Source organism: Corvus brachyrhynchos, unplaced genomic scaffold (assembly GCF_000691975.1).
Source record: "Corvus brachyrhynchos isolate BGI_N302 unplaced genomic scaffold, ASM69197v1 scaffold126, whole genome shotgun sequence".
NCBI lineage: Eukaryota > Metazoa > Chordata > Aves > Passeriformes > Corvidae > Corvus > Corvus brachyrhynchos.
In genome coordinates, this window is record NW_008239283.1 from 10,880,208 (window position 1) to 10,894,474 (window position 14,267).

Here is a 14,267-nt window from a genome sequence, read left to right on the forward strand (position 1 = left end):
GGGGACTTTAATTTACCCTGAGAGGTGGCCAGGCCCTGCCTCATGCTCCCAGTGACATTGTTGGTGGGAATTGGCTCTTAAATAATATCCCAAGTGGATGTATGGAGTGGGTCTCTGCTCTCTTGCTTTTGGATGATAATATAATGTAATATAATATCTACATATATATGCATATATATAATATTATAAATAATGCTATTCTTATTCTTTCCAAAAGCTCAGTTTCGGAGGGATTCCTGTCCCAGGGAAGCCAGGAACCTTTCAGAGGAAAAATTTCCATGGATGCATTGAGAACCTTTATTACAACGGAGTCAATATAATTGACCTCGCCAAAAGACGCAAACCTCAGATCTATACTGTGGTAAGAGGCAGTACCATGTGCTTTCCTTCTTTACTTCCATGCTGCTGGTGCTCTCTTGGTGCTGCTGGCTGCTCTGAATGAGCAGAGTTCAGATTTGGATAGCTGTGGGCATAATTAGCTTGTTAAAATGATATTGCTGAGGCTAACACCAGCCAGCACTGGCTCATGCGATGAGAGTTATTGAAAGACACATGTGGAAACCAAGGCATTTCTCTGACTCTACTGGTATATTAGAATTTGCTTGGAGAAACTTGTTAATTATTTTTTTCCAAGATTAAAATATGTCTATTTAATGGTGATAGAAGTCATAGAGATTTTTTTTCCTGGTTAACTCAGATAAAACTTTATTTTCTGAACCATTCTCTATCACTGTTGGGAAGTACAGCACTAACAAAATTCTACTTTGATACTTCATATTACAGAGGAGAAAAAATACTCTTTTTATTACTGGAAATAGTTTCCTTTGTGCTGCTCCTTATATTCAGTATATTGGCAGTTCTGAGAACCACTGACCTTGTACTACTGTCTCTAAATGTGGAATGGTAGACGTAAAGCAAGACGAACTACAGTCTTATCCATCTTGATAACATAAACCACAAATATAACTTAACATCTAATAATGTCTAAAATTACAGCTATATTTAAATATATCACGAAAATGGCAAACATTTTATTTTGCAAAAAGAGTGAACTACAGTCCCATGAAGCTTTGACAAATTGTACATAATCAGCTCTCTTTTGAGCTTGTGCCTCACTCCTGCTCTGTGCTTTGATAAATGCCTTTTGGCTAACATTGTGTCTTTGGAGAACATGGAGATGAAACTGCTTCTGGCTCCCATTCCGTCTTCTAGTTTGTAGCAATGTGTACGAACACACTGAACCTAAAACAAAGCCAGCCAGGAGACCAAGGAGGTTCTTTCTGCGCTCTCCCTGCCTACGGCGAGGCTGAATACACAGGGAGCTGGAAAATGGAAAGGTGATGGGTGAGAAGTTCCTCACTGTGTTGCTGGCAGTCAAGACTGCCTCCAGGATACTCCTCTGGGACGGAGAAACTTCGCTTTAATAATCTTGAGTTTGATTGTTCTGACTGAGGACTCAAAGGTGCAAGTCTTAAGAACCGTGTTAAATTGCTCTTCCCCTCAGCTTACTTTCTAAGGGGGGAGCAGAGTGCCCTGGTCTGCTTCTTAGGTCATTAAACAGCTGGTTGTTTTGCTGGCTGGATAACGGGAAGGCCTTTCTAAAGGGGAAGAGCAAAACTTTGCACCATATTCAATTTGCAACTTCTTCTCAGAAGGGCATTGTCTGGGTGTAAGTGGCCCCAAGCAATGAAACTTGTTATCACTACACTTGGTTCAGGCAATGCTAGATGAAAGGTCTAAGAATCCAGCTCCTTTTCTCAATTTAAAGTAGTGGGGATGGATGGATGGATGGATGGATGGATGGATGGATGGATGGATGTGCCTCCATCCTTCAATCTCTTTCACATGAGTGATGATTTAAGCACCATAGTTTCCAAAGGCAGGCTGCTGTACTGCATTTTTCAAGGTTTATGAGCTGCTCTGTGCTGTGTCTATGACACTTGGGTATGCAAGTGTTGCCACACTCATAGTGCCTCATAATCTTAGATGAACACCCTTTTATAGGATATGGGCCCTGTAAATTTGTTCTCCAACATTCTTTGCATCCCAGCTATTTCTCTCCTCTAGCAGCTCTCAGGTACTTCTAGGTCACGCAGGCTGATCCCCTTTCCCTTTTCTGCTCTTCTGCACTCCTTAGCAATTAACTTCCTCAAATTAAAATAACCTGTTCTTGTTAAACGTAGTCTTTTGCCTGCCAGAGTTATTCTCCACTAAATGCTTTTACTCAAAGTGCATTGAGGTTTTCAAGCAACAAGCTCTATCCTCAGGGAGCTGCAAGCTTCTCTGCTTCATGTCTTTGTGGTCACTAAGGTTGTCTGGAGTGGAAATGCAATGAAAGGATCAGCACAGAAGAATAATTAAATGTAGCAGGGTCTTGGAACTACTCCTTCCAAAAATGTGTTGTATACTTACGTTGTCTCCCCACAAGCTGGAGGTCACCTGAGATGGTTCTGCATTGTTAGTCCCCAAAATACCTTTGTCTCCTAGCAAGAGATAATTGCTGGCAAACTGGTTGGTTTGGGTTTAGAAAGCCATTAATGCTTAGCAACATCAGTTTTTGTCTCCAAAGGCAGGCAGACTTCAACACGCTCTCTGCTTCACTGTATGCCTTTGTGAGCATTGCCACAGTCAGTGAGCCAAACTTGGGGATTTTGGTACCCATCCACTTTGGGGGTTTTTTCACTTTTGACATCTTTCACACAAGCAGGAGAATGATACACCAGCTTTGGAGGTATAGATTTCCTATTATGATGTAGTTCCTCACCCGTATAAATAATGGTCCCAAATCAGCTGCATTTAAAGTTAGAGGGAGAAACTGCAGGTTGTCAATAACAGAGTGCTGTAGCATGTATTGTACTCTTGGGTGGTGGCTGTGATTATCATTCTGCCTGTTCTTTTCTGTAACTCATTTGCAGTTTTCACACTTGCAATAAATCCCCTTGAGAAGGCATCTCAAGATAACAAGGCAGCCTGTCTCTTTGAACTGGAACTTGCCTTCAGAATTCTGTTTTTGTATTGCCTGATACTTAACCTCCCTACACAGCCCTGTCTGTTTGGACAGGCTATTTTTCTTCTCTCTGGGGTTTCTTCTGTCCCTGATGGCATGTTGTGGGCTTTGGGGGTTTTTTGGATTTTTTTTCTTTGTTTCTTGATTTTTTTTTTTGATTGGTGTGTGGGTTTTTTTGTGTGTGCTTTTTTTTGTTGTCTTGTTTTCTTTGTTTGGGGTTTTTTGTTTTGTTTTGTTTTGTTTTCCCTCGATCATTGAATGTGGAGCAATGATAGGGGTTTTTTATGTGCTTTCCAAGCAATTACTGGTTTTAATTGCCAGAGGTTATGAGAAGTCAAATTTCTGTAATTAACTGCTGTCATGGTCCTAGGGCTGGACCCTTGGGAAACCTCAGAAAATGATTCAAAGTAATATTGTAAAGGTTTGCCCTGTTTACGAGGTGTCTGCTCAGCATGAGAGAAGTGCAGACTGCTCATTATGAGGAATTGCACAGCAGTTACACTTTTTGGGCAGTTAAGTAGGGGCAGGAAAATATGCAAATACGAGCCACATTTACAAGAAGCAGAAGGGGAATTGTTCTTCGGAGAAAGAAAAAGGAAATTTGAAAGGAAATTTGACCTGTTGATATCTGGGATGGAGAAGTCTTCACTGAGGGATTTTGTGCTTGTTTAAAGTGTGCGCAGATGCAGGAGGACATTGGGCAAGTTTTAGGAAGATAAATCCACTGAGAATTGCTAAATACATCTGGTTGAGGGAGTAAATAAGAGAAAAAATAGCTATAGCATCCTGAAAATATAGGATCCTTTCCACCAGTGGTTACTTAATGCTAGATTCTAGTTTCACCTTTAGAAACTGCTCAAATGTGACCTGTGGCCAGGATCTTAAGTTGTTTTTGTGCTTCACTGATTTGTGATGCCAAAATAGGAAGTTGTCTAGCTGATGAAAAGAAATTAAGAGGTCATGGAAAAATGCTGTGTATGGCCTTCTCAATGTTCCACCCTACTTACTCACTGAAATTGAGAAAAACATGTTCTCCCTTTCTCTTCCATTACTTCTGGCTAATAGAAATTGGAGTTGCATTTTTATTTAGCAGAGCAAACCCTGCGCTGACTCAAGAGGAGTTCAGGGTACTCTAAGGCAGAAGTTGTCAGCTCTCAGGTATGCTTGAATTTCTACACTGGCCTGCCATATTGAATGTGAGAGTGACAGCTCAGCACAGCAAGGGATGTGGTGACATGTAAATGTATCACTGTAGTGCCTTGGGGAAATAACCAATTGCCAGCATCAAAGAGCAGGGAAAGATACCTAGTGACAGGAGAATGTAAACTAATAATACATTCCCTTTATAGAGAATCCAAACATGCTATTTTATTAAGCTGATTTGAGATACCTTTATCTTGAGAAGAATTTACTTGTCTGTGAATGTCTCGTTCTACCAAAGTGCTCTGGCAAGTGTTGATCTATCTGTGAATATCAGGCTGGTGGTTTCTGCAGGCCCCTCCTAGCGTTTAGAGAATCATGAGTTAGATTCTTTTTCTTATTTTTTGGGCTCCAATCAGACTATAGGAATCATATATAAAAATTGTGGAAGTTTTTTGTGACATTTTTCACAACTTCCTGTGGACCAAGTTGAAGTTCTAAAAAAAATAAGTTTTCTTCAATTATTTAATGAAAGTGTTGAGTCAGATGATTAAAGAGAGAACTGAATTTGCTATTTTTTAGGTAAGGCAGGTGAACTCAGATTCCAGAAATATTTGATTCCTTTAAAAATAGGTTTATATATTTTCTTCTATCTTTCTGTTCTCTCTGGGTCTTCAGAGGAGTCTCCTTGGCATTCTACCTGCAGTGTAGAATAGCAAGGAAGTCTATATAAACAGCATTCATTCTAAGGGTCTGTTTTATTGTTGCTGAAGGGTGTAACAGGATTATTTTGAAAGAAATTAGGTGTGTCACCTCAATCGAGGTCTTGAAATAAAGTCTATTTAAATGACATCTTTTCCATTGATTTCAGTTGGCTTTGTCCACAGTTCTGAAGAGTTTCAGTGTGCAAATATATAAACCAGCACATAGCTGCATTAATAAACTCTCCTTGATATAAAAGCTTCTTTGTGTTAGGGTTTTGATAGTTGTGATGACAGCAAGTGAAGCAAGTCTTTTGGCGAGGAAGACAATATTTTTTAATAAGAATGGATGATGTGCAGAAAAAAATGATGTTTCTGAGCAAATTAGGCCTTTTTGAGTGTCATCAGCCTTCAGCAAATTACAGGTTAGAAACAATTGTTCAGGGTTTCATTTATTACATTACCTGGATAGTCAAATTGAATAAATAGGGCAGTTAGTGCCTGCTGAGCAGTGGAGGATGTTTCAAGGTGGGAGGTCATAAGGCTGTTAGACCCTGTAGAAGAGGAAGAGAGATGGCTAATTATTGTCAGAGGAGGTAGCAGGGGATAAGGAAAATGGAGGAAATGTAATTTTCTGCAAAGCCAAGGCTTTAATGTATTTTTTAAGGTCTTATTCCAGTTGGTAAGGCCTTAGGAACTCTGTGGCACTTGGTATAACAGAAAGGGGCAAGCTGAGCCCATCACAGTCAAGAGCCTGGATTGTGTGCAGTTCACACCAACCATTTGGGCTGGTGCTGTGCTATGATACACAGATAATTGGAATTTATAAGAGGAAAAAGCTATTAACAGAAAGTAATACATAAAAAAAGAAAAAAGCTGATAGGAATTGCTTTCTATACGCTTTTCTATTTTAAGGTAGATGTGGTTCTGTTTTCACAATAATAATGAGGAAAAAAATCTCCTTGCTGCTGTGTTTTGTTCCAGGCAATAAAAACTAATAAGCTGTAGATCACTTTACCTTGAAGTGGAACAAAAATTGGGCTTGGACTGTAATAATTTTCCAGTTTGATCTAATACATCTACCTTATTCACTTCTAGCAAGGTGAATTTGAAAGGTTGGCTTCGTTCCTACTTGTTGCTTAAAGTGGATATTCCCCCGTCACCAGGAGACTGAGCATGGGTGAGATCTTGGGAGGGGACATAGCCAGGACAGCTGACCCAAACTGACCAAAGGGATATTCCACACCAAATGAGTCTGCTCAGCCATAGAAGCCAAGAGAAAAAGGAAGGGGAGAGGCATTTATTATCGTAGAGCAACTTCTACACATGCTGAAACCCTGCTTCCTAGGAAGTAGCAGAGCGTCCCCTGCTCATGGAGAGTAAAGATTAAGTCTTTTGTTTTCCTTTGCTTCTGTGTGCAGACTTTGCTTTTGCTTTATTAAACTGCCTTTCTCTTGACACAAGAGGATTTTCTTCCTTCATTTTCTCCCTCACCTCATGAGGAGGTGAGTGATAGAGGGGCTTGGTGGGCACCTGGCATCCAAAGTCCACCACAGAGAGAAAATATTAAGTGGTCACTGTTTTGTGTGTGTGTGTTGGTTTCCTCCTGTGGTCTTTTTTCCCCCCTTTTCCTGTCTCTCTGAGAAAAACGATGTAGGATGTTTCCAAAGTATTTCTATATTTGCTCCCATTTTTGTCAACTCTTAACTATTGTGCCATGTAATAAAACAATAATGTACAGTTACTATGGGCATAAAAATGGTCAAATCCTTTGTTCTGCTTCTGGCCAATGACACATTCAGCTTAGGAGTCTGAGATAAAGAACATTCGGAAGGGTGCAGCCAAGCATCTAATGCCTGATATTCTCATGGTCACAATGTTTCAGTTTTCTCAAAGCCGTCTCTATTTTGTTAAATGTTACTTTCTCCCCATTTGGAACATTATCTTAATGTAAACAACTTAAATCAATGTGATAATTAACATTTTATTGGAAGTCATGATACCTGCAGTAGGTGGAGATAGGAGAGTTGTCTGTCACAAGATTGATTATCACAGGGCTATATTACTTTCAATATAATTTGGATCAGGATAGCTTTCGGATTTCCATATTGAAATTCTGCTCAGAGAAACAGAAACCCATCTCAGTATAGGAACTCTCTTAAAGTTGGTCCCCTGCTCTTGGGATGGACTGTTTGCTCACTCAGTGGACTTGTCCTAACTCAAGGAACACCGTGCACCTTGGTGCTCCCATATCCTGTTGAAGACACTTTGCAGCAGTATTTCAGAAGGCTGGAGCTGGTGTCTCACTTCGATTTGCTTTTCATTTAGTGCTCAGCATGGTCTTGAGAAGTATTTGAAATATATGCAGGTCTCTTGACATTTGTTCTGCTTGAAAGAGTTAATTTAAAAACAGGGCTTGAAAGAACCTCCCCCATTCTCAAAATCCTGTTTCTCAGAGTTGAATGCCAGTTTTTCATCTTATCCTTTTAAAACTGCATCAGAGGTCACCTTTTTCTTCTGTTGCTCTCCTTGCAAATTTGTCTGGAAACTCAGTCCCTTCACAGCTAGAAGTAGTCCTCTAATTTCCAAGCTGGAGATATTCTTGCCAGTTTACCACATTTGTATCTCAGCCAGGCCTGGGATCTTAGTCCCTTTACCTGTCATATGAAATCATCCTTTCTAATCCTCTGCAGAAAGCAAGATATCCTTTTTATTGGACAGTATCCATAGAGTGATTAATGAGGAAAGTTTAAGTGCCCATTTGATGCTCTAACCTGCAGGTAGAATGAGAGCTCAGAAATACTCATTTATTGTTCTTTCTTTTCAAGCTGTGATCTTGGCCTGGATCCTCTGGTAGGCTAAGTGCTGAGGGTTTCAGTGCAGCTGTCAATTTGAATAATTTCCCAAGTGCATATTATTTTTGATTAGTATTCTCTGAGAGCAAGGAGGATGTATAAGGAACTTGTTACCAATTGCCCTGGCTGTGGTGTTGTCTTCTCTCTTCAGTGAACAGTACATAATACTATATCAAAAAAGGCCAGAAAAGACTGAAATGGTTCATTAAAGTTATACAGGTTTTATTGAAGTCCCACAGAAGTCACTGGAAAGTCTCCAGTCAGTTTTGGATGAGGTTTATGGCTCAGAGGATCTTCTATGTAATCCACTTTTATCCTCATCACTTAGCAACTGTGTTCTTCCATTCTCTTTTAATAGGAGAAGCTCTGGTTCTTCTTTAAAATGCTGTAACATGCTGCTGCTTGTTCATTCAACATCTCACTTGAACAAGAACCACCACTAAAGCTGTACTGTGCCTGCAGAAATCTGGGCTGCTTCCACTCTTTTCTTAAGACAACTGTCATGGAAGCCAGTGAAAAAATTGCAAGTATTTCCATTGCATTTCTAGGTTCAGAAGTTTTCCCTTGTAAGAACAATAAGAACTATTTTATAAAGATTTCACTGCTTGTTAGAGGAGTCGTTAATCAGTCTGGAGATGGACTCAATGGAATTTTCAAATGCCATGTGATAGCTAGACTTTCCAGCAGCTGGGTAGAGCTGAGCGTCTCCTTTATTTTCTCTAGGGATTAGACTGTTCTTATCCCATTTCCTAGCCAATGAGCTTTTACTTTTCAGTTAAATTGGGTTCAATTATAAAATCAAGTGTCTGCCAGAAATCTGGCATATACCCTGGAGAGTTCCAGAACTGCTGCCAATTAAAGCAAAATGCTCATGATCAGATGAAGGTTTAGAGGGAGCTGTTTACTTTTCTGCCTTAGACCTGCTGGAATAATTTGTTTGAGAATAACATTCAGGGAAAAATTAACAGTTTTTATAAAGGGAACCTATTCCACTTCAGTGGACAAATGTCTTTCAGAGTAACAGCTGTGTATTCGTTTTTCAGATTTTCATGTTACTGTCTCTAGGAAGGTAGACAGGTTGGTCAGTGTAAGGATGTCAGCAACTGTTGTTGGTGTGCATTAATTACATCATCTGGCTTTGGTCTGAAATGCTGCTTTAAGATGTTTCCCTCCTAAATTAGTCAGTTGAATTGACGTAAGTTCTTGTGGCATCAATTGCTTTAGTCAACTTCTTTTTTCTTTTTTTTTTCTTTTTTTTTTTTTTTCTTTTTTTACAAATCCTGTCTAGTTTTTAGCTCTGACTGCAATTACTTATGGTCCTTACATCATGGAGGTCTCAATTTTTGAATAAGAGTAACAGAAATACCTTTTGAAATGAACCCCCCCCAAAAGGCAGATACACCTCATCTGTCCCCCATATTCACCTTTAATCCCATTTACAAAGAATATTGCAGCACCACTGTTGTGCATCTCCAGCTGCCTGTTCTTATGGCAGGTGGAATCACACCTGCTCTGCTTCAGTTAAGTCAATGGAGAGGCTAAAGTTGAGGTCAGACTTCAGAGTCTGAAGTCTCACCAGGTTAAGCAAGGGAAGAGATGTGCAGGTCCTGTCCGTATGTCCCAGCACTGGCCCTGGAGTCAGCACTCTTTGCTGATCATCTCTCAGTGCAGGACTTCTGTGGCATGAATTGCTAGCTGGAGTGAATGACTGGAGTGTTGCTGAGTTTGTCAAGGTGCCACAGCAATCCATGGATTTAGGACTAGTTGCACAAGTTCAGAATCTCATGTCAACTGCAGACAGAAATTTTACCTTACCTTTGGGCCCATGCCTGTGCATCAGGGATGCTTTGCTATGGTGCTGCTGCAAACAGCTGAAAGGGTATTTAACTACACAGGGTCTTTAGTGGCTTGTTTTAAGGTCTTCTGAAAGTGTGTTGTGTACTGCGAAATGTTTTTTCGTCTTAGCATTTATCTTCTTCTGCACCATTAATTCAGTCTAGGCAGAGGTTGTTCCGCTGCTAGGTAAAATCTGGAAAGTGCTTTGAGACAAAAATCATATCAGAATTCTTTATTGTGAGGATGAGGGAAAGGTTTCACAGAGAAGTTTTGGCTACTCATCCCTGGAAGTGTTTAAGCATGCTTGGATGGGGCTTTGAGCAAACTGGTCTAGTGGAAGATGTCCCTGCCCATGGCAGGGGGGTGGGAATGAGATGAGCTTTACTGTCCATTCAAACCCAAACTATTCTGTGATTAATAAATGTCTTACAACTTTGTGTGGAGTCCTTGAATCACTGTAAAGCTCTACAATTCCAAAGAAAAATAGTCATTGTCATTTTAAACTTTAAAAAGCTCTAGAGAAGGTTAACTGTATTTATTTATAATGCTGCAGTTGACTGTCTTAATTTTCTGCAATTTGGCATCAATTTGATTAAAAATTGAGGTAGAAATGTAGTGCTAACAATAGCAAAAAATTTGTGGCATCTCTTCATGCAGGCAAATCCCAGTGGGTATTAGAAACTGTTTGAAGGCTGAGACCAAATTTCCATCCTACTTCCCACCTGAATAATGATCAATGGAGTTCAGATAAGCTTTGGATTATATCTCAAAACACATTCTAATATTATATAGCCAAGGATTCCTTTTGCCAAATCTTTGCCTTTTGCAAAGCTTTTGCATTCTGAACCTAACGGGTACTATGCAAATAGCTCCATATAGATAAATATCTATCAAGGATTTTTTCATCCACTGATACCTTTGTCTATTTCTGGCACATCATTTTCCATTTAAAAAATAAAGACTGGAAAGACATTTGAAAGTGGTAGGGAACAGTTCCATCATCTGTCTGAGATGGCAGAGAGGAACTCCCCAAGCACTGTGCAACTTCCCGCACATCCATCAAGTGCTGTTCGTTATAATTATCCTGGTAGAGCGGGGTATGGGCTCTGATGAGAAGTGTTATCATGGAGAAAGCCTTATACTCCCATGTTTTTATCAGATTACAGTTGGTTTGTTACAAAGCAGTCGAGTTCAAAGCAGCTGGCTGCAACAATCTCCTGGAGTGGCTTTGAAAGACGCGGCTCCTTAAGTGCATCCTGACTTTATATATTGTTAAGGTTTTATACCATGGCCTGATTGACCTGGTGGGGTAATCTACAGTGCCTGAGCAAACTGGTGGACTCATTTCTTCCACCAACTACAGTGATACATGCTGGTGCAGATTCTGCTGACTGCTTTGAGTAAATGTGCTGCTCTTCTGGGCAAATTGTACCATTGATTTCAGGGCTGGGTGGCTGAGATAATCAACTAAGGTGTGGTGTTGATAAGGACATTTGGTTACATTTAGATCCTTCTAAGGACTAAGCTTTTGATTTTTGATCTTCAGCATTTGGGATAAAAGCAAAATTTTGAAGTTAGTTATGTTTTCCTGGCATGGACAGATACATTTCCTACTGATTTCCAAAGATATGTGTCTGAATAACAATACCTATTTCAGCCTTAAGGGCCATTAGAAGTCCAATGAGCTTATTTAACTAAAGATGTTTTGGGATGACTGAAAAAAAGTCATGCTGATTATGTTTGATTTTTTTTTTGTTTGTTTTTCAGGGGAATGTGACCTTTTCTTGCTCAGAACCACAAATTGTTCCCATCACCTTTGTAAGCACCAGTCGAAGCTACTTGCTACTCCCTGGCACCGCTCAAATTGATGGTTTGTCAGTGAGCTTCCAGTTCCGGACATGGAATAAAGACAGCTTGCTTCTGTTCACCGAGCTGTCTGAAAACTCAGGACATCTCTTGGTTTACCTCCATGGTGGCAGATTGACACTACTTATTCAAAAGGAGACTGAGAACCCAGTGGAAATCACTGAAGGTGTTTATTTTATTTTACTTTCACTTGTCTCCTTCTGAAACACAAAGGTTCAGCTCCATGGGATGAAAGGATCAAACAATAAGGAAACACCCAATCTTCCTTTCTCTTTTAAATTTTCTCTTGCTTTGCAGTGGTAAAGCTGCTTTGTGCAGCTTGATCTAAGCTTGGAAAATTGACATCCTGAGATCTCCAGACTCAATCTCACTGACAGTTAGCTGAGCCTCTATGTTCTTAAGCAGTCACACTCAATTTTCTCTAGTCAGGTCACATGAAGACCTTCCTGTTCCCCTCTTCAGACTGCTGAAATCAGCTGGAAGCCAGCTCAGCCACAGCATCTTTCTCCAGCATAAATTAAGGCAGCCTCGGAGCTGATTTTCTTTCTCTGACTGTAGCTTTGGACTCTCCCTTTATGCTACACTCAGAAGAGAGGCTGACCATGGGCTTCCTCTCCTTACACTCCCTCTTGGGCTTCCTTAGCCACTTTGGAAATTGCTTTGTGCAGTGCAGCTGGTGGGATGCAAGAGGGTGAAAGAGGGCTGCCTTTCTGATTTAAAATTAGGGGGAATAATAATAATAATAATAATAATAAATTTTCTAAAAGAACAGATGTTTAAAAACATGTGATATTAAAATATTCCCTGTACAGATTAAAAGAGTGCAGATGTGTCTATTAAAAGAAGCAGAGATAAAAAACTGACGGAGTTGTCAAAGCAGAGCTGTTCTGTATGCGTTTCATTCCCCTTTATGATAGAAAATGAGGCAGCCCTGCATCTATCCTTATTCATGTAGATTGCTACAGCCATAGCTTGCTGCTACTGAACACTGAAAACTGAGATTCCAGCCTTTATTGCAATCCTAATTAAATTGTTGACAAAGCTGAGACAATGCCAATGTTTGGTTGGGTGTGTTTGTTTTTATGTAGTTCTGAAATCATGAACCTGGGCCCAGCCTTTGGTGCTATCCAAAACATGCTAAACTGCCTGCTTGTACATGGAAAATATGCAGAAAGTGCTTGTGCCATGTTCTGCAGATGTCGGGTACCCACAATAAACTCATGCTTGGTCAAGAATGGACCTATTTTTCCCCCAAATGGGACCTATTTTCTTTTGTCATTGTTTCAAACTTCAGCAGCATATTCCACTTCAGTGTGCACTTGTTCTAGTTGAAAAATCATCCATTTTTTGCTGGAAAACCAGCCTGTAATTCTGTGGTAACTGTGCATGTGCTAGCAGCTATTACTGAGTAAATAGTCTCATTTTCAAATTCATGATGAAATGTCTTTACACATACCTAACACCCACTTCTTTCTTTATTTTGTTTTGAACTGTTCTCACACCTCTTTGTGTTCCTAAGTGCTTGTTTGTGTTCTCTGAAAGTGACTTTAACAAAAATACTCTGTTCAGGAGGGGAGTAAATACTAGTTGTCTTTGCCTGATCTCAGTGACTTCAGCCTGATGGTAGCATATTTGGAACTGTAATTAGGTTACTTTTGATCTGCACCTCCATGTGTGGGCTCAGAAGCTTGCCCACTGATTTTCATGGCTGTCAGAATAGAGGCTGTGGAGTTTCTTTGTAGCTCTGTGGTGGCATTTCAAGAGCCACACGATGCAACACTGATTTTTGGAATAAGGAAACAGACATGTAATTTCCCACTTTGCAGGAGTGTCTAGAAGAGAAGGAGACTGTCCAGTGTATCCCTCATTACCCTTTAGAGGTGCCTGGTCAGAGCAGCAATCCCAGTTCTCAGAACATCCACGTGGAAATCCAACTTCTGTACATCTATTAATAGTACTGTGTGTTGTGTTGGTGCTGGAGGGTTTTAAGACACACAAATCCTGCTGATACCTACTGGAGGCAGTCAGGTTTCAGATTGGAGCCTGAGAACAAGCTACGAATGTCTCACTGAGTCCAATCCTTTGCAACCTCACGCATGTGTTTAGTAGCAGAAGCTCAGTAGAGATCTCTGCACGCTTCTGGACCCGTAAGCATTTACCAACAGACTGAAAAGAGACATAGACACCCCCAAAAAGGTAACAATGTGCTACCAGAAAGGTGAGGGATTGGGCTAGCTTGATGACTGACTGCAGTAGTACCAGGTTAGATTAAAATGTGAGATGACCTATTTAAATACTCTCAAAAGCTTCCCTTTTCCTGGGCCCTTTCTTCTATGCCAGTTTGTTTCCAGAGGTAATGAGTTCTTTCAAGCTACAGTTCTCCCTTTTTATAGATCAACTGCGTATTTGTGGTCACAAGTTGGAAGCAAAAGGAAGTTTGAAGAACGTTGTTGTCTCTTGCATTTTTTTTTTTTTTTTTTTTTTTTTTCTTTTTATCTTGCATTTTTTTTTTTTTTTTTTTCACTTTGTACATGTTTTTTGCCAGGCACCAATCTCCACGATGGGCTTTGGCATTCTGTGAACATCAATGCCAGAAGGCATCGCATTACCCTGACGCTGGATAACAATGCTGCCACCGCCAGCCATGCAACCACTGTCTCAAGGATCTACTCTGGGAACAGCTACTATTTTGGAGGTAGGTTGTTTCAGAGAGGTTTTTGTGATGCAGGTCCTCAGCTGCTCACCACTGAGTTCTCTCCAGGTGCACTGTTTGCAGCTAAGAGCAAAAGGAAGGATTGATTTTTGAACTGCAGTGTATTCAGCACTATGGGCAGGTTGAGGAGTGTTGGTCAAGCCTGACAG

At 40.3% G+C, this 14,267-nt stretch overlaps 1 protein-coding gene across 1 annotated transcript in view; it reads left to right on the forward strand.

The window, feature by feature from the left end:
- CNTNAP5 (contactin associated protein like 5) overlaps nt 1-14,267 on the forward strand; it is a 272,802-nt gene that overhangs the window by 134,756 nt on the left and 123,779 nt on the right. Inside the window, exons 7-9 of the mRNA XM_017740228.1 lie at nt 218-361; nt 11,307-11,571; nt 13,951-14,100. Coding sequence (XP_017595717.1) covers nt 218-361; nt 11,307-11,571; nt 13,951-14,100 — 559 coding nt within the window. The remainder of the gene's footprint in view (nt 1-217; nt 362-11,306; nt 11,572-13,950; nt 14,101-14,267) is intronic.